The sequence below is a fragment of the Canis lupus genome, chromosome 12 (assembly GCF_048164855.1).
Source record: "Canis lupus baileyi chromosome 12, mCanLup2.hap1, whole genome shotgun sequence".
In the NCBI taxonomy this organism is placed as follows: Eukaryota; Metazoa; Chordata; class Mammalia; order Carnivora; family Canidae; genus Canis; species Canis lupus.
In genome coordinates, this window is record NC_132849.1 from 3,179,388 (window position 1) to 3,198,838 (window position 19,451).

At 43.2% G+C, this 19,451-nt stretch overlaps 1 protein-coding gene across 2 annotated transcripts in view; it reads right to left on the reverse strand.

The window, feature by feature from the left end:
• Nucleotides 1-215: 215 nt before the first annotated feature.
• Nucleotides 216-19,451, reverse strand: part of LOC140600878 (cornifin-A) — a 28,734-nt gene continuing 9,498 nt past the window's right edge. The window contains exons 1-2 of one of the 2 annotated variants that reach the window (XM_072769100.1): nt 1,848-1,984; nt 216-787 (exon numbers count right to left, since the gene is read on the reverse strand). In XM_072769100.1, coding sequence (XP_072625201.1) covers nt 502-768 — 267 coding nt within the window. In that variant the 5' untranslated portion in view covers nt 769-787; nt 1,848-1,984 and the 3' untranslated portion in view covers nt 216-501. Of the gene's footprint in view, nt 788-1,847; nt 1,985-19,451 lie in introns of those variants that run through there. The other variant, XM_072769101.1, reaches the window with a different exon arrangement.

Genomic DNA, 19,451 nt, shown 5'->3' on the forward strand with positions numbered 1-19,451 from the left:
GGCATAAAAGAAGCCCTGCTCTAGCTAGGGCTGCCCAAAGTAAGGCTCTGGGTAGCCTTGACCCATTGCCAGTCCATGAACGTGTACATACACACACACATGCACACACACACACACACACACATGCTCTCACTGCCTGTTCCAGGCCCTTTGCTGCTTCATATTGAGAGAACAATGAAAAAGTTGATTCAGCCAATGACAAGAACAGCCAGCTATGGAGTTAAAAGTGGTTTAATAGGGATAGGGAAGGAAAGATCCACTTGATCCCCAGGCCCCTCTTTAGACAAGAGTAGCTCAACCAGTGAGACTGTCTACATCTTTCAGAAGCTCAGAGACCTCCAGAGGAGTGTGAGGGAAATCTCTGTAGAGGGTGCAAAGAGGGAGGGTTATGACTCAGAGTGACAACATGCTAATTGTAAGTAAGAGACAGAAGGACAATGGGAGAGGGGATTCAGCATCCGGTGGTTGGCTCCCCCGGGGCTTGTTTGGCTGTGGACCTCATTACTTCTGCTTGGTCTTCTGCTGAGCTGGTACTGGAGTCACTGTTGAGGGACATGGCTCTGGAACCTTGGGCTGGCAGGGCTCTGGAACCTTGGTGTGGCAGGGCTCTGGAATCTTGGTGTGGCAAGGCTCTGGAACCTTGGGGTGGCATGGCTCCTTGGTTTTGGGGGCACATGGCTCCTGGGGTGGAGGCTGGCATGGCTGTTTCACCTGCTGCTGAGGCTGGGGGGGAGGGATGCAGGGTTGCTTCTGCTGATGAGAACTCATGCTTCACAGGAGACTGGACCTACAAACAGAACAGATGACTTAAACAGATTATCTAGGATAGAAGACACATTCAATGACAAATATGTTTCTTTTCAGGCCTTCTTGGAAGAAACAGCCCCTCAGTTCCCCTGGCCAACCACCCAAACACACTTGAAAGTAAAATATGCTTTGATAATTTCTGGGTCCTTTCAAGAGGAGGAGTTAAAGTCAATTTGTTCTGCTCCATTTCAGTGGGGTTCATTACCCAGCAAACTTTCTTCCCCAGACATGTAATATTTCTCATTGACAAGTACCCAGCACCACACTGAGATCTTTTGGACAGTGACATTATAGAAACAATTGCAGTCTACCCATCCCTAGGACCATGTGGCATACCTGTGACTTAAATATGCCTCTGTGAGTCTCAGCTCCTGTGACCTCATTCTGCCTTTGCTTATGCAATCTGCTCTGAAATGCTCTCCTTCCCATTTTGCTTGTCCAGATATGCCTCCATTATAGCTCATATCTTGTACCAGGAGATCCTGAGCATAGCTCCCCCAAACTGCCATGGCCCTTCTCTGTCCCTCTGTTCCCATACCAGTCAGTATCTGCTTTGTATTTCACCTATGTATAAGCATGCATTATCTTCCCTGCTAGGCTGTGAGCTTGCTGAGTAAGTTCCATAATGGTCTGATCTACCCAAAGTGACTAGCATGGTGCCTGAGATATAACAAATGCACAACAGAGGTCCATCTCATGAATCAACATTTTTATAGGTGTCATACACAGAGAAAAGAGTGGTGTTGCTGAAAGGGCCTGGGCCTCAGTCCTAGTCATAATCTTGCTACTAACTTACTGTGGGTGGGTCCTTGCACAGGCTTGTCCCCTCTCTAGCCCCCAGTCCCATAGCTGTTTACCAAAGTGGCAGACTTACCTGACCCTAAACTCCCTTCACACTCAAACTGTGCTGTAATCTAAAACGCCCAGGATTCTGTAATTAATATCCTCACCAGCCCTCTTACACAGGTTTGCCTTTGTCCAGTTTCCAATAATAAAAAAAATAAACATGAATTTCAAATTGATTCCAATCAGAGACTTACCTGGTACACAGAGAAAGGGGTGCCTGGTTGCTCTGATCTGATGTAAAGTCAGTGGCCAGCTAGCTTTTTATAGGATGCATGAGCCCTGCCTCAAGGAAACAGAATCACCCCAGGCCCCCTCTGTTTTCATTCCTTACTTGTCAAACATGATTCACCCTATTCCCCTCAATTACCAGTTGGATCAGCTTTTGTGATGAAAACCACCCACTTGATATTTTTTGGCACTGGCTGTGTGACAAATGATGTCACTGATGCCTAATCCCCAGTGCCACCCTCTGCCTTAGACCCAGGCTTTGGGCTTGTGTTGGGGGAGAAGTGAGCCACAGGCTTCCTGGATAGTTTAATGAGTTAACCCTGGAAGAAGACATGAATCTTTTTTGTGGCCTTGCTACCTTCTTGCTCTCTCTTTTCTTGAGGAGATTGTTCCTCCTGTTTTGTGGGATAGAATATACTGGGCACAGGAACAAGTGGGAGAGGTGTGCAGAGGATCTGAGGTGGGTACCAGTTGTCTGCCTTAGAAAGGTAAATGCCAGAGGTCATCAATTTACTGATTACAGACTCCTTGTCTAGGGGTCCAACCCATTTCCTCCATCTTTCTCCTAACTTCACTGAACTATACACATTCAGATTACTTAATTATCCCCCCAACCTCACCCCTCCCTGACTGGTTGCTAATCTGGGTAAACCTGCTTTGCCTTCACCAACCACACCTTCACCCCTCTCCTACTTCAGAGATTTTTTAAGCACTAATTCCTCTTCTGGGATAACCTTCTCCCTCCACTCCACCCAGCCTTCTGGCCCTGGCCCTTCCTTCCTAACCCATCTGTATATTACTCACACACTGCCAAAACCTGAAAGTTTTTTCTAACTACCTTAGCCCCTTGCCCAAGCCCATCCATGGAGCCCCAGGATGAGACCACCCTCAACTCTCCCTTGCACACTTCTAGTCCAAGCCCTGACACCTGGAGGTCTTGTTGGCTCCTCTCTTGGCTCTGTATCTCCTGGGGGGGTATCTCAGCATCAGGGCTGTGCCTGCTCAAAACAACAGCACTCCCATGGTGATATTTGTTTCCACATTCACTCAACAAATAGGAATGGAAATCCTAGTATATGCCGGGCATGTCCCATTCTGGGAGCTATCCAAGTGTGAAGCCACTTCCCTCAACAGACTGGAAGATACCAAGTATCAGAGACACATTCTACTTTAGAGCCACTAGTTTAATGGCTCTAGAGAGGCTCAGTCCATACTCTTCAAGTGATGGCTAAGGGATTTGAGGTTACAAGAAGTGAAATAACTCCCTCAAGGTCAAATAACAATCCCCATGAAGAAATGAATTCTACACCAAAAGACTGTTCTTAAAATTTTTGTGTTTAAATTCAATTAGCCAACATATAGTGGTACATCATTGACTTTAGATGGGGTGTTCAATAATTCATCAGTTGTGTATATAGTATGTTCTTTTTGTTTTAACCCCCACCTCCTCCTAATGCCTGTAGAGGAAATTAAGCCCAGGCAGGAAAATAATTACAGGTAGAAAAGGGAACTCAGACTCCCAGCTTTCAGCTGAGTCCACTTGGTCCTGGAGGGCTTTGTATGATGGGCAAAGTGAGAAGGAAAAAAGAGTCTTCCCTTTTGGGTAAATCCTTAATCTTTGTAAGATGAATCCTCTTAGGCAGGAATAAAGCTGCTTAATGTTTGAAGTGGCCCTGGAATTAACAGTAGGTATTTCTAGCTCCGCTGAAAATAGGAAGGGCATGAATTAGCATAGGTGGAAATAAGGGACTCATTGAGCATATCATCACTCAGTGGACCAGGGTCTGAGAGAAGAAGGGAACAGCTAAGATGTCTGTCTGGAACCAGAGTTCCCTTCACTTTGGCTTAGTGACAGAGCCTGGGTACCCTGACCATTAATGACACTGAAGCTGGCAGGAGGTGAGCAGACTCTGAGCTCCTGCCCAGCCATGCCTTCCTTCCATGGTGTTCAGATCTTCAAGATTATCCTTGCCACATGGAATTTCTTTCCTGGAAACATAAGAACAGGGATCCCCTGAGTCTTTACACCAGTAACTTCCTGTGATTAACATAACATGAAACTGAAGTCACTGGTTAAACGCTGTTCTCAAAACACATCTGTTACTGGGTGTGGCCTTTGGAAAAATCCAAATCACGTTTAGAACCCAGGTGCGTGGATAGCTCCTCCTCTTCATTCCCCTTCCCTGCCCCCAAACATACATCTAGCAAGCCAGCACCTGCTGCCTCCAGCTAGGTCACCTTTTGTGAACTTGAGTCCTGAATCAGCCTCTCCCTGTGTCCTTATGGCCATTGGTATATCTCCATCCTCACCCAGTGCTGGTGGGTAGTACCTGCTTAGCAAGCTGGTGATTATAGAATAATTGACTGCCTGCCTGAATGAATGAATGGCATTCTTTGTAAAGAGAGGCCCAGAGACTGCTGGGAAGTTCCTTGTCTTTGGGAGTGAGCTGGGAAGAAGAGGAAAGTCTCAGCAAAGGACAGATGGTGCAGCCTTCCTCATGCATCTGCTCATTGTCAGTCAGTTAAGTGACCATCTGTCTCTGGGCTGGTGCTAGTGCTGTGACCACAGGTGAGCTCCCAGCATCTCATCTCACTTTTGTTGTCTTCCAGGCTTGGGCTAGGTCCCTCTTGTCACCTAAACCTGCTCTCAGGAGCCTTGAACAGAAGGAGCACCAGGGAGAACCTGCTACTCTACCTAGGAGGATTCTTAGCTGGAGGATCTTGCTTCCTGTTCTTCTGTCCTGTAGGGTCACCCAGCATGTCTCAGGCTCTGGAGGATCTGAACCCAGCTCTGCAGTTGGGGTGCCCTGTGCTCTCTCTAGGCCTTGGCCCTGAATGCAAAGAAATTTCCCTGTCACTTGATAACCTACTTTGGCTGGAATCTCCTGTCTTCCTTGACTTGTGCTCCCTTGGCCCCACCCAATGCTGCTCTGGCTCTAGCCTCTGGAACTTTCCATGACTCCCAACATTATTCTCCCTGTTTGTTCATCTAAGGCACACTCAGTGGTTGGTAGTAAGTCTGTTCCCCCTTTAAAAGAAGCTCCTTTCGGGGAGCCAGGGTGGCTCAGCAGTTTAGCGTTGCCTTCAGCCCAGGGCGTGACCCTGGAGACCCGGGGTCGAGTCCCGCGTCGGGCTCCCTGCATGGAGCCTGCTTCTCCCTCTGCCTGTGTCCCTGCCTCTCTCTCTCTCTCTCTCTCCCCCTCTCTCTCTCATGAATTAAAAGAAAAAAAAAAAAGAGAGAGAGAGAGAAGCTCTTTTTCACTATCAGTATGAGTTTAACAGGTGAATCTGGCCCCACAAATGTCCCACATAAAGAAAGGGGGAAACGGGGTGGATTACAATGGGAAGTACACCTCTCATGATTTCATAGGACCTCCTTCTCAGAACACAGGGGCTGCTGCTGTTCACATGGCAAAATCTGGCTCCCCTCTGGACCAGCTGCAAGAACATCCTTTAGCTCAGCATGTGCCTCTGACTCAGCACACATTTGCAGAATGGGGAAATTTGTAGCCCTCAGTTCTTCAATGATTGGGTCCTTCCCTGCTTACATCACTCCCTCCTGTGATTCCCCAAGACTCAGAGTATACCAAGAATGTCATGCAGAATTTAAAAGCTAGTCGTTTTATCATGGGGGCCATGTTTAAAACACACAAACACCTTGAAGCAACCAGTAGTAGAGACCCTTCCCCAGTCACCTTAAGGAGTTAGGGGCATCAGAATGATGGCTCATTTTAGGCCATGATGATTTTAAAGAAGTCTTCACAGCACATGGGGTCCTCCACATGAAAAAAGAGGAGGAAATGGAAAAAGAGACACCAGATACCTGGTATGTAGAAGCCTGTGGAACTCTTGGGCTCAGCAGGCAGGAGACGTAATGTTTGCAGAGATTGATGCCAAGGTGGAGAGGGACCAGAGTCTTAGCACTGCACAGCTTCTATGCTGGTGCTGGTCCCAGAGAAGGGAAAGGACAACTGGGGAGGGAGGGCACTCATTCCAGGCCTCAAAGCTGCTTTGGCAGCAGAATCAGACTGCAGCTTGGGATGCCCAATTTCCTCTCTACCCCCACTGTCTCTCTAAGAACAGGGCATGACCCCCTCAGATTTCCTCTTTTCCCCTCTCAGTCCCTCAAGGGAAGGAAAAAAAGTTAAATCTGTTTTTCTTGCTTGAGACAAGTAGAAAAGAAAGGACCCAGGCTTAGTGTCTGGCCCAGCTACTCCAAAGCCTGTTATCCTCTTCATATCAGGATGATTTTGAACTCATAATCTAACCTTTTTGTCCCTTGATGTTCCTATCTTTGAAATGGGAACATTAATGAGTACTTCACAAGACTGTTGTAAAGACACAATAGCCAAACTGTGGAAGGAACCTTGGTGTCCTTTGACAGATGAATGGATAAAGAAGCTGTGGTCTATGTATACAATGGAATATTCCTCAGCCATCAGAAAGGACAAATACCCACCATTTGCTTCAACGTGGATGGAACTGGAGGGTATTATGCTGAGTGAAGTAAGTCAATTGGAGAAGGACAATCATCATATGGTTTCACTCGTATGGGGAATATAAAAAATAGTGAAAGGGATTAAAGGGGAAAGGGGAAAAAATGTGTGGGAAATATCAGAGAGGGTGACAAAACGTGAGAGGCTCCTAACTCTGGGAAATGAAAAAGGGGTAGTGGAAGGGGAGGTGGGCAGGGGGACGGGGTGACTGTGATGGGCACTGAGGGGGGGGCACTTGACGGGTTGAGCACTAGGTGTTATACTATATGTTGGCAAATCAAACTCCAATAAAAAATATACTAAAAAATGATGAAATGGAATGGTGCTTCAAACACTCTTAGAATGAATGGACTAAAAATGTGCATACTAATTCCTGCTAATTAGTCTCATTCTTTCTTTTCCGTCCAATACAAATGAAATGAAACTTCTTTCTATTGTCTAAGTGTTTCCCTTTTTCTGCCTTATGTCCATGCGTGAGTGTTATGTGTGTGCTCACATGTGTATGTGTTTGCGTATGAGTGAGGACTCCAATGCTGAGTGCCCCTTGCCAGTGGAGCACCATGCTAGGGCTTTCCAATTGCTTTTTCTCCTCTCATTTTTTCCACTAAACTTTGAAGTGTGATTGTGTCAGATTACACAGTTCATGCATTATATGAGCTGGGGTGAGGAGGTGGCTAAAGGTGTTGGAGATCATGTAATGACCTAGGCATGCCTTAGATAAGGAAACTGAGGTAGAAAGGCATTAAGAAACTCTCCCAGAGGTCAAAAGGTAGGAGATGCCAGGATATAGTCCCTTAACAACTCTGCCATATTGCTTCTCAACATTAGTTGGTTATTCTATAAGCTACTCTCAGGACAAACACCGACTGGGTCCTGATGTTCTTGCACAGCTGAATGATCAATTGCCCATCTATTAACAAGTCATTGAACCCATTCTACAGATTTGGAAGCTCAAGCACAAAGAATAAATCACCTGCAATGGCAAATAGGTGGCAGGGACAATATATAAATCCAGCACTGATGCCTTTATGCATTTCAGTTGATCTTACCTATAAGTTAGGAATGATAATATTTTCTTCCAGAGCTGTTATTAAATGAGATTACATATGCAAAGCAACTCCTATTGTGACTACAGCATAGTAGATGGATACCAGCTGTCATGTGTATTTCTTCCCCCTAGGGTCTGCAGTACAATGATTATTGGAAACTCATCTCCAGTGACTAAGAACATACTATAATTTTCTTGGTTTGTGAAGTAGTCAGTTCGTCATTTATTTATCACGTGTTTTCTGAATCACAATCAAATGTCAAGCATGAAGTCCCATCCTTTATGAAGTCCGGTGGAGGAATAGGCAGGCTTATGTAAGTTTCTGGGACCCAATACCCATTGGTGAAGGGTGTTTCCCCAACTGACCTAAGCATAAGAATCACTTGGGATGCTTGTTAAAAGTACAGTTATTACTTCTTTATCCTAATGACATAGAAATAACTAAGGGAGGCTCTAGGATCTGTATTTCTAAAGTGTTCATTGGGTGGTTTTTATGATCAAATAACTGGGGGAACACTAGGTTCTCAATCCAATGGCTGTTCTCCCTTGATTGCAATGGGCATCATCTGGTATCTTTTAAAAATTTTGTCTTAGTTTCACTTTAGTTCTAACCATTGGATTTTTAAAATAATAATAAATTTATTTTTTATCGGTGTTCAATTTGCCAACATACAGAATAACACCCAGTGCTCATCCCATCAAGTGCCCCCCTCAGTGCCCGTCACCCATTCACCCCCACCCCCCCCCCTCTTCCCCTTCCACCACCCCCAGTTCGCTTCCCAGAGTTAGGAGTCTTCATGTTCTGCCTCCCTTTCTGACATTTCCCACACATTTCTTCTCCCTTCCCTTCTATTCCCTTTCACTATTATTTAAACTCCCCAAATGAATGAGACCATATAATGTTCGTCCTTCTCCGATTGACTTATTTCACTCAGCATAATACCCTCCAGTTCCATCCACGTTGAAGCAAATGGTGGGTATTTGTCATTTCTAATGGCTGAGTAACCATTGGAATTTTAACAAGTCCTTGAACGCTATCAGGATTGAAAATCACTGTTCTAACAGAATGGCTGAATTCCTATTCCCTGAACCCAGACCGCCCCAGTGCCCTGAACTCCTCTCTGTGGAAAGGAGGTGAGATGAGTGTTGGACACATATTGATGTTGATGCAACTAGATGCTGATGGATATGAGTGTTTAGCCTGAGGACATTGGGAGCCTTGGGAAGCAATTAAGTCCCATCCAAGAAAGGCTAAGTACTTCCACACACCCTTGAACCCAACCCTCTCTACAAAGAATCATCAAAGAATAATCTCTGGCTGGCTTGGCCAGGCAGGTTCTGGAGCCAGTGGCTTGGAGTTAGTAGATTGTCCCATGTCACGTCCCTGGACACCATCATGTACACAGTACACAGACGTTTTTGCTGGTGTTGGGGGAGGCAAAACTACAGGTATCCCTCACTTTTTGAAAGTTTGCATTATACCACTTTTTAAAAACCAAAGACCTACATTAGTCTCCATTTTTGCTAATCAAAAGAAATCTAAAGAATATTCCCATGTTTATGACAAAAAAAGGGCAAAAACGCTTTTGTTTTGCATCATGCCCTCTTATAGAGGCAGTATGCACTCTGAGCAGCAAGAGCACACCTGCCAACCTCATTGCCCAGGGACTGTACTCAGCATCTCATCATCCAGCAACCAGGATCTGAAGTACATTGACTATTGGCAACTCATCTGCAGTGACTCAAAACATTCTATAATTTTCTTGTGGAAAATTCTTGTGGGAAATTAAAGTTCTTTCATAACTGTCCATGAACACCTGTGCTTTATCTTCATTTAGTTTATTCACCCTTTAGCAAGATGTGTCCTAAGGTTATCAGAAAAGGCTAGGAGAGGTTATTTTTTAGGTCTGGGAATGCTAAAATGTCCCATATTAAATTAATGGTCATTGCTTCTTTGCTTCATGCTATTTCAGTTCACTGAAGTTTCCACAGGAATGCTCTACTTTTGGATAGTGGGGAAACCTGTACCTCTAGCCATCTTAGGTTTTTAGCTCAGACCCTTTAAAAAATAAAAAGAAAGATTAACAAGAGTAAAAAAACAAACAGTATATTAATATGTACAGTGCACATCTCCAGAGAGAAACCTAAGACAAAGAGTAAGTTGCACAAACCCAGGACGGTGACTTGAATAGCATTTTCAACAAAGAAAATGACAGAACAGACTTGCCAGGGCACCAAATCGTGAGAAGGTAAACATGGGTGGGAATTAAAGAGGAAAGTTTGTTTGCAGATTCCTCTGATGCCATCTCTGGTCTGGTTTGGAGTCTGTTTCCAGTAAAAGGAGAATTTATAGCCCACCTCTAGTAGAAAATGGAGGATTTTTTCTGTGTTTTGCTATTTTTTAATTGCCTTCAGCTCAAAATAATTATTTTTTAAAAGATTTTATTTATTTATTTGAGAGAGAGAGAGAAAACATGACCAGGGGAGAGGGACAGAGGGAGAAGAAGCAGATTCCCTGCTGAGCAGGGGGCCCAATGGGGGACTTGATTCCAGAACCCTCGGATCATGACCTGAGCCAAAGGCAGACACTTAACTGACTGAGCCACCTAGATGCCCAGCTCAAAATAATTTTGTCAAAGAGACATATTTAGGGGGTCAGGTGGGGCATTGTTCTATCTCTTGGGGTGGAGAGAATTTTCTGGGCAAGTGGAATGATGAAAAGTTGGAACAGGGTAGTGAGCTTCCTCCTCCAATGCCGCATTTAGAAGTTTTCTAGGTATACTTTCCTTTCCTCAGAAGAACAGAAATGTTATTTCAAATCTCATTGATTTGTTGTGGATGGGGTTTGAAGACAGAATGGGGTGAGAAAACAGTGAAGTATGTACAGAATAGTGAGAAAAGTCATTATTTGTCAAATCAGTCAGGATAGGATACATTGCCTGAGTATTTTTTAAATTAACTTTAAAATTTTTTGGAAGTACAATATTATATAGGAAAATACACACAGCTCAATGAATTTTCACAAAGTAAATGCACCCATCTATCTAGCACTCATCGAGAAATGCAGAACATGAACATGTCCCGGGAGCTTCACATCTCACCTGCCAGTGGCCTGACCATACTTCAGTGGGGTCATTCTGTATGTTCTCTTACTGTCTGCTTTCTTTCCCACAGGGATGTTTGTAAGACTCATCTCTATTACGTAGTGTATTGTGTACACTGTCATTGCTATGTAGTGTCTTATTGTATGAATATACCACAATTTACTTATCCATACTTCTGTAATAAATATTTAATATATTTTCACCTTGAGGTTATCATAAGTCTTGCTACTATGAACATCTTCATCTATATGTTTTACAATCAAATGTATGCATTTCTTTTGTATATACGTTAAAGAGTGAACTTGCTAGGATAAAGATGCATTTATTCAACTTCAGAAAATAGTCCAAAGTTTTTAAAAGTGGCTGTCCAATTTACACCTCCATCAGCAGTCAAGAGAGCTGCTATCTACACATACCCTCTCCTACACATGGCATTTTCTATATTTTTAATTTTTCCCAAGATGTTGGACTGTGTAGCAGTATCTAATTTGAATATCTCAGCAACTTTTTATATCTATTGGTCATTTGGACATTTTCTTTCATGAATCATCTGTTTAAATCTTTGCTCATTTTCCCAGTAGGTTGTTTGTTGTTTTTATTGATTTTAGGAGTTCTTTATGTATTGTGTGTCTGTATCATGTACATATTGTAGTATGTATTTATATACATACACATACACACATATATACATATATATACACATGTGTGTGTGTGTGTGTGTGTGTGTAAAATTCTCCCAGTCTGTGTCTTTTAATAGTATCTTTCGTTGAATAGGTTTCTTACTTTTGATGTAGTCAAATTTACTAATTTTTTTCTACATAGAACTTTTTTGCTATTTAAGAAATGTTTGCCTACTCCACGGTCACTAAAACTTACTTCTGTGTTTTCTTCTAAAATCTTGTGTTGCTTTACTTTTTAAAATCTGGATCTATAATTTATCAGGAATTATTTTGAGGGGGAAGCTGAGAAGATGGTGGAGGAGTAGGGGTCCTCATTTCACCCGGCCCCACCAACTTACGTAGATTACTTTTAAACCATCCTGAAAACCTATGAATTTGACCTGAGATTTAAGGAGAGAACTGGGATTCCCTGGGTGGCTCAGCGGTTTTGCGCCTGCCTTTGGCCCAGGGCGCGATCCTGGGGTCCCTGAATGGAGTCCCACGTCGGGCTCCCTGCATGGAGCCTGCTTCTCCCTCTGCCTGTCTCTCTCTCTCTCTCTCTCTCTGTCTATCATAAATAAAAATAAATCTTTAAAAAAAAAGAGAGAACAGCCACAGTGCAATGGAGAGAAAGGTTTTCGCTTCTAACAAGGCAGAAAGGTGGGGGGGAAAAGTATCAAGTGGGGGAGGGGCCCTGCGAGGAGCCAGGCTAAGGCCACAGCTAGAGCCTCCGGGACTGGAATGGCCCAGCCTGGGAGAAGCAGGAACTTTAAAAAATCCACACCGGATTCTCCCCGGAAGGAAAGGTGCTCAGCAGGGAACCTGCGCAGCACCGCAGGAGGGGCAGGGACTCCCCCAGGCTCCCGGAGCCACTAACAGAGGAGGTGCGCCCGGGGAGAGCCCCCGCACGCGGCAGGCTGGTCTCGGTCAGGGGCTGGAGCGCGCCCGGCGGGGCCCCGGGGGGAAGCCGGTGGGTCAGGCGGCGGCTCTGGACCAGGGGCTGCGCCCTGCTGCCTGCGGGAGCTGCGCCCCGGGAACGGGAACGGGAACGCGAGGCCAGCAGCACAGGCCCCGGATCCCAGGCCCCGAGCGGACACAGCCCAGGATCCTGCGCTCCCCCTGGGGGAAGGCGGAGGTGGGGAGGGCCCAGGACAGCGAGGACTCTCCTGCCGCTGGGTGCCCCCAAGCTGTGCAGGTCAGCGCCCCCTGGCACCTGGGGGCACCTAGGCCAGTGCGGAATGGGAGACTGCGTTCATTACTGGGGGAGCTGACTCCAGGGCTGGAGAGCTGGCCGCCGCCACTGTTGTTCCTCCTTGGGTCACCCTGTGCCTGGGAGGGGTGGGGCCACCAGGGGACAGAGGCCTCACAGGGTAAACAGCTCCCGCTGAGCCTGGCACCCAGCAGGGGGCCGGGCAGCTCTCCCAGGTGCACACACCTGAGAATCAGCATAGCAGCCCCTCCCCCAGAAGACCAGCTGGAAGGATGGGGTAAGAGCAAGTTCTTGAGCAAGCAGCGTTGGAAAGCTCCAGGGGAAGTCGAGGGATTTACAATATATAGAACCAGAGGGTACCCCTCCTATTTTTTTTTCTCTTCCTTTTTCCAGTACAGCTCATTTTTATATCAGACTGAAAATTTCTATTTTTTTTTCTCTTTTCCCACCTTAACTACAATATTTTACCACCTCTTCATTTTTAAGATTCTTCCTTTTTAACTTTCATATATCTACAATTACAGGCCCTAGATGTATTTTCCACTTCTAGATTCCCTTCAACATACTCAACTTATTTTTGGGAGATATATGAAATATGTTTTTTTTTTCCTCTGCCTCATTTTGATCTACAATGGTGGAAGTTAACGCCTTCTAAAACATGACCAGCATGCACCCAGAACCAAATGGTATACCATGCTGCTTCATTCTGTGAGACTCCTCATTCCCATTCTGCTCCGTTCTTTTATCTCATTTATGTTTTGGTGGTCAGTGGTGGGGCTCTGTACAAGTATTTCCAGTTTATATAAACTGGGGACTAAGCATCTTCTAACATAAAGAACTTGACATACTCAGAACCAAGAGGATCACCCTCTAGAATCCCTCAGGTAGACTATATTCTCCTCCACTACAACTTGTCACTACCACCATCTCCCAGTACCCCCCTTTTTTCTCTTCTTTGTCTCTTCTTCCTTGGGATTCTTGGCCTTTTATTTTTTACTACGTTGTTTTAAAATTTGTTTTTCACTTTAGTAGTCCTTTTTCTTTATATCGTTCTGATCTTTGTTTTCAATTTCTGGTCTCTGACCTCAGGAGAATCATCTGGGGTGAAATTTACTTAGGTTTTGGTTGGGGTGAAATTTACTTAGGTCATGATTGATATTCTTGACTCAGCCCGTTTATACAGCCACTCTGCACTGAGAAAAATGACTAGAAAGAAAAACTCACCACAAAAGAAAGAATCAGAAACAGTACTCTCTGCCACAGAGTTACAGAATTTGGATTACACTTTGATGTCAGAAAGTCAATCAGAAGCACAATTATAAAGCTACTGGTGGCTCTGGAAAAAAGCATAAAGGAATCAAGAGACTTCATGACTGCAGAATTTAGATCTAATCAGGACAAAATTAAAATTCAATTAAACGAGATGCAATCCAAACTGGAGGTCCTAATAATGAGGGTTAATGAGGTAGAAGAAAGAGTGAGTGACATAGAAGACAAGGAAGATGCCATAGATGGCAAGGAAGGAAGCTTGCCAAAAAGAGAAGAATTAAAAGAACATGAAGAAAGGTTAAGGGAAATACATGATAGCCTCAGAAGGAAAAATCTACATATAATTAGGGTTCCAGAGAGTGCCAAGAGGGCCAGAGGGCCAGAAAGTGTATTTGATGTATTTGAACAAATCATAGCTCAGAACTTCCCTAATTTGGGGAGGGAAACAGACATTCAGATCCGGGAGATAGAGAGGATCCCCCCAAAATCAATAAAAACGATTCAACACCTTGACTTTTAATAGTGAAACTTGCAAATTCCAAATATAAAGAGAAGATCCTTAAAGCAGCAAGAGAAAAGAGATCCGTAACTTATATGGGGAGAAGTATTAGATTAACAGCAGACCTCTCCACAGAAACCTGTCAGCCCAGAAAGGGCTGGCAGGGTATATTCAGGGTCCTAAATGAGAAGAACATGCAGCCAAGAATACTTTATCCAGCAAGGCTCTCATTCAGAATAGAAGGAGAGATAAAGAGCTTCTAAGACAGGCAGAAACTGAAAGAATATGTGACCACCAAACCAGCTCTGCAAGAAATATGAAGGGGGACTCGGTAAAAGAAAGAGGAAGTCCAAGGAAACAATCCACAAAACAGGGACTGAATAGGTATTATGATGACACTAAGTTCATATCTTTCAATAATAACTCTGAACGTGAATGGGCTAAATGATCCCATCAAAAGATGCAAGGTTTCAGACTGGATAAAAAAGCAAGACTCATATATTTGCTGTCTACAAGAGACTCATTTGAGACCTAAGGACACCTACAGCCTGAAACTGAAAGGTTGGAGAACCATTTACCATTCAAATGGTGTTCAAAACAAAGCAGGGGTAGCCATCCTCATATCAGATAAATTAAAGTTTATCTCAAAGACTATAATAAGAGATGAAGAGGGACACTATATCATACTTAAAGGGTTTATCCAACAAGAGGACCTAACAATCATGAATATTTATGCCCCTAATGTGGGAGCTACCAAGTATATCAATCAATTAGTAATCAAAGTAGAGGCATACTTAGATAATAATATACTAATACTGGGAGACTTGAACACGGCACTTTCTGCAAATGACAGATATCCTAAGCACAATATCTCCAAAGAAACAAGAGCTTTATTTTTTTTTCTTTTTCTTTTCTTTTTTTCCTTTCCTTTCCTTTTCTTTTTTTTTTAATTGGAGTTCAATTTGCCAACATATAGCATAACACCCAGTGCTCATCCCATCAAGTGCCCCCCTCAGTGCCCATCACCCAGTCACCCCTACCTACCCCTACCCTCCCACCTCCCTTTCCACCACCCCTTGTTCATTTCCCAGAGTTAGGAGTCTCTCATGTTCTGTCTCCCTTTCCAATATTTCCCATTCATTTTCTCTCCCTTCCCCTTTATTCCCTTTCACTATTTTTTATATTCCCCAAATGAATGAGAACATATAATGTTTGTCCTTCTCCAATTGACTTATTTCACTCAGCATAATAATCTCCAGTTCCATCCATGTCGAAGCAAATGGTAGGTATTTGTCGTTTCTAACGGCTGAGTAATATTCCATTGTATACGTATACCACATCTTCTTTATCCATTCATCTTTCGGTGGACACCAAGACTCCCTCCACAGTTTGGCCATTGTGGACATTGCTGCTATAAACATTGGGGTGCAGGTGTCCCAGTGTTCACTGCATCTGTATCTTTGGGGAACAAGAGCTTTAAATGATACACTGAACCAGATGGATTTCACAGATATACACAGAACTTTACATCCAAATGCAACTGAATATACATTCTTCTCAAGTGCACATGGAACTTTCTCCAGAATAGACCACATACTGGGTCACAAATCAGGTCTCAACTGATACCAAAATATTGGGATTGTCCCCTGCATATTCTCAGACCATAATGCTTAGAAACTAGAACTAAAGCACAGGAAGAAATTCAAACACGTGGAGGTTAAAGAGCATCCCACTAAAAGATCTTTGGGGCAACCAGGAAATTAGAGAAGAATTAAAAAGATTCATAGAAACTAATGAAAATGAAGATACAACCATTCAAAATCTTCAGGATACAGCAAAAGCAGTCCTAAGAGGGAAATACATCACAATACAAGCATCCCTCAAAAAAATTGGAAAAAACTCAAATACATAAGCTATCTTCACACCTAAAGGAACTGGAGAAAACAGCAAATAAAAACTACACTAAGCAGAAGAAGAGAGTGAATAAAGTTCGAACAGAACTCAATGAAAGAACTGTAGAACAGATCAACAAAACCAAGAGTTGGTTCTTTGAAAGAATTAATAAGCTAGATAAACCATTAGCCAGCCTTATTAAAAAGAAATAAGACTCAAATTAGTAAAATCATGAATGAAAAAGGAGAGATCACAACCAATACCAAGGAAATACAAACGATTTTAAAAACTTATTATGAGCAGCTAAATGCCAACAAATTAGGCAATCTAGAAGAAATGGATGCATTTCTGGAAAACCACACACTACCAAAACTGGAACCGAAACAAAACCTGAACATGCCACTAACCAAGGAGGAAATTTAAGCAGTCATCAAAAATTTCCCAAGACACAAAAGTCGAGGGCCAGATGGCTTCCCAGGGAATTCTATCAAACGTTTAAAGAAGAATCAATACTTATTCTACTAAAGCTGTTCAGAAAGATAGAAAGGGATGGAATATTTCCAAACTTGTTCTATGAGGCCAGCATCACCTTAATTCCAAAACGAGACAAAGACCCCACCAAAAAGGAGAATTATAGACCAATATCCCTGATGAACACAGATGCAAAAATTCTCAACAAGATACTAGCCAATAGGATTCAACAGTACATCAAGAAGATTATTCACCATGATCAAGTGGGATTTATCTCTGAGATGCAAGGCTGGTACAACGCTCATAAAACAACCAATGTGATAGATCATGTCAAGAAGAGAAAAAAGAAGAACCATAGGATCCTCTCAAGAGATGCAGAGAAAGCATTTGACAAAATAACAGCATCCATTCCTGATCAAAACTCTTCAGAATGTAGGGATAGAGGGAACATTCCTCAGCATCTTATAAGCCATCTATGAAAATCCCACAGCAAGTATCATTCTCAATGGGGAAACACAGGGAGCCTTTCCCCTAAGATCAGGAACATGACAGGGACGTCCTCTCTCACCACTGCTATTCAACATAATATTAGAAGTCGTAGCCTCACCAATCAGGTAACAAAAAGAAATAAAAGACATTCAAATTGGCAAAGAAGAAGTCAAACTCTCCCTCTTCGCAGATGACATGATACTGTACATAGAAAACCCAAAAGATTCCACCCCAAGATCGCTAGAACTCCTACAACAATTCTGCAGTGTGGCAGGATACATAATCAATGCCCAGAAATCAGTGGCATTTTTATACACTAACAATGAGACTGAAGAAAGAGAAATTAAGGAATCATCATCAAGACACACTGATCAATGGAACACAATAAAGAATCCCAAAATGGGCCCTCAACTCTATGGGCAACTAATATTCAACAAAGCAAGAAAGACTACCCACTGGAAAAAGGAAAGTCTCTTCAATAAATGGTTCTGGGAAAATTGGACAGCCACATGCAGAAGAATGAAACTACACCATTCTCTTACACTAGACACAAAGATAAACTCAAAATGGATGAAAGATTTGGGCAACCACGGACTAGCTGGAGTAACTGAACCAAACCAAGCCCGGACTTGCGTCCCTCATTCACTCAAAAGGCTCAGGAGCCTAAAGGGTGAATAGTTAGTTGACGCTTGAGAAAGGGCTTGAGCAATGGTTTTCAGAGCTCGCTTGTATGTGATGGTCCACATAACACATTAGATACAATGTATTTTGGCCTGGCCATAAAGTTGAATAGGGGTCTGTGCTGTTCTTGCTGGTCTGTTAACCATATCTAATATTCCTTTGAGGTATGTACATCTGGAGCAACAAGCTTATCTATTTACCAAGGTCTTCTGGCGCCAGTGGGTCTGTCTTGCGTGCTGAGAAAGGGGAACCTTGGAGGGTTTCACAAACATGCTAAGAACAGATACTTCTTTGTCTTCATTTTGCTTATGCTATATAATGTTGTAGAACCTTGAATAAAGCTGGCACTGCTTAGACATCATCCACTGTGTCCCTCTTGTCCCCATCTCTTTACTTTTCTTTTATTTTTTTTATCCCCTTACCCTTGGGACCCTGATCGTGTTGCCGCAGAGCGCGCAACAGAAAGATCTATGTGAGTCAAGACTCCATCAAAATCCTGGAGGAGAACACAGGCAACAACCTTTTTGAACTTGGCCACAGCAACTTCTTGCAAGATACATCTATGAAGGCAAGGGAAACAAAAGCAAAAATGAATTATTGGGACTTCATCAAGATAAAAAGCTTCTGCACAGCAAAAGAAACAGTCAACAAAACTCAAAGACAACCTACAGAATGGGAGAAGATATTTGCAAATGATCTATCAGATAAAGGGTTAGTCTCCAAGATCTATAAAGAACTTATTAAACTCAACACTAAAGAAACAAAGAATCCAGTCATGAAATGGGTAAAAGACATGATGAACAGAAATCTCACAGAGGAAAACATAGACATGGCCAACAAGCACATGAGAAAATGCTCTGCATCACTTGCCATCAGGGAAATACAAATCAAAGCCACAATGAGATACCACCTCACACCAGTGAGAATGGGGACAATTAACAAGACCGGAAACAACAAATGTTGGAGAGGATGTGGAGAAAGGGGAACCCTCTTGCACTGTTGGTGGGAATGTGAACTGGTGCAGCTACTTTGGAAAACTGTGTGGAGGTTCCTCAAGGAGTTAAAAATAGATCTGCCCTATGACCCAGCAATTGCACTGCTGGGGATTTACCCCAAAGATACAGATGCAGTGAAAGACCGAGACACCTGCACCTCAATGTTTATAGCAGCAATGTCCGCAATAGCCAAACTGTAGGAGGAGCTTTGGTGTTTATTGAAAGATGAATAGATAACTCAGCCATTAGAAATGACAAATACCCACCATTTGCTTCAACGTGGATGGAACTGGAGGGTATTATGCTGAGTGAAGTAAGTCAATCAGAGAAGGACAAACATTATATGGTCTCATTTACTTGGGGAATATAAAAAATAGTGTAAGGGAATAAAGTGGAAAGGAGAGAAAATGAGTGGGAAATCTTAGAGAGTGTGACAGAACATGAGAGCTTCCTAAATCTTGGAAATGAACAAGGGCAGTGGAGGGGGAAGTGGGTGGGGGATGGGGTGACTGGGTGACAGGCACTGAGCGGGGCACTAGACGGGATGAGCACTGGGTGTTATACTATAAGTTGGCAAATTGAACTCCAATGAAAAATAAACACACACACATACACACACACACACACACACACACAATTATTTTTTTGGATACCCAAGGTGAGAGTTAAGATGTATCATATAAAGGCCCATTTGACTCATCACCATTTATTGAAAAAACATTCTTTTCTCATTTGTTTGTAATGCCATTTTTTTGT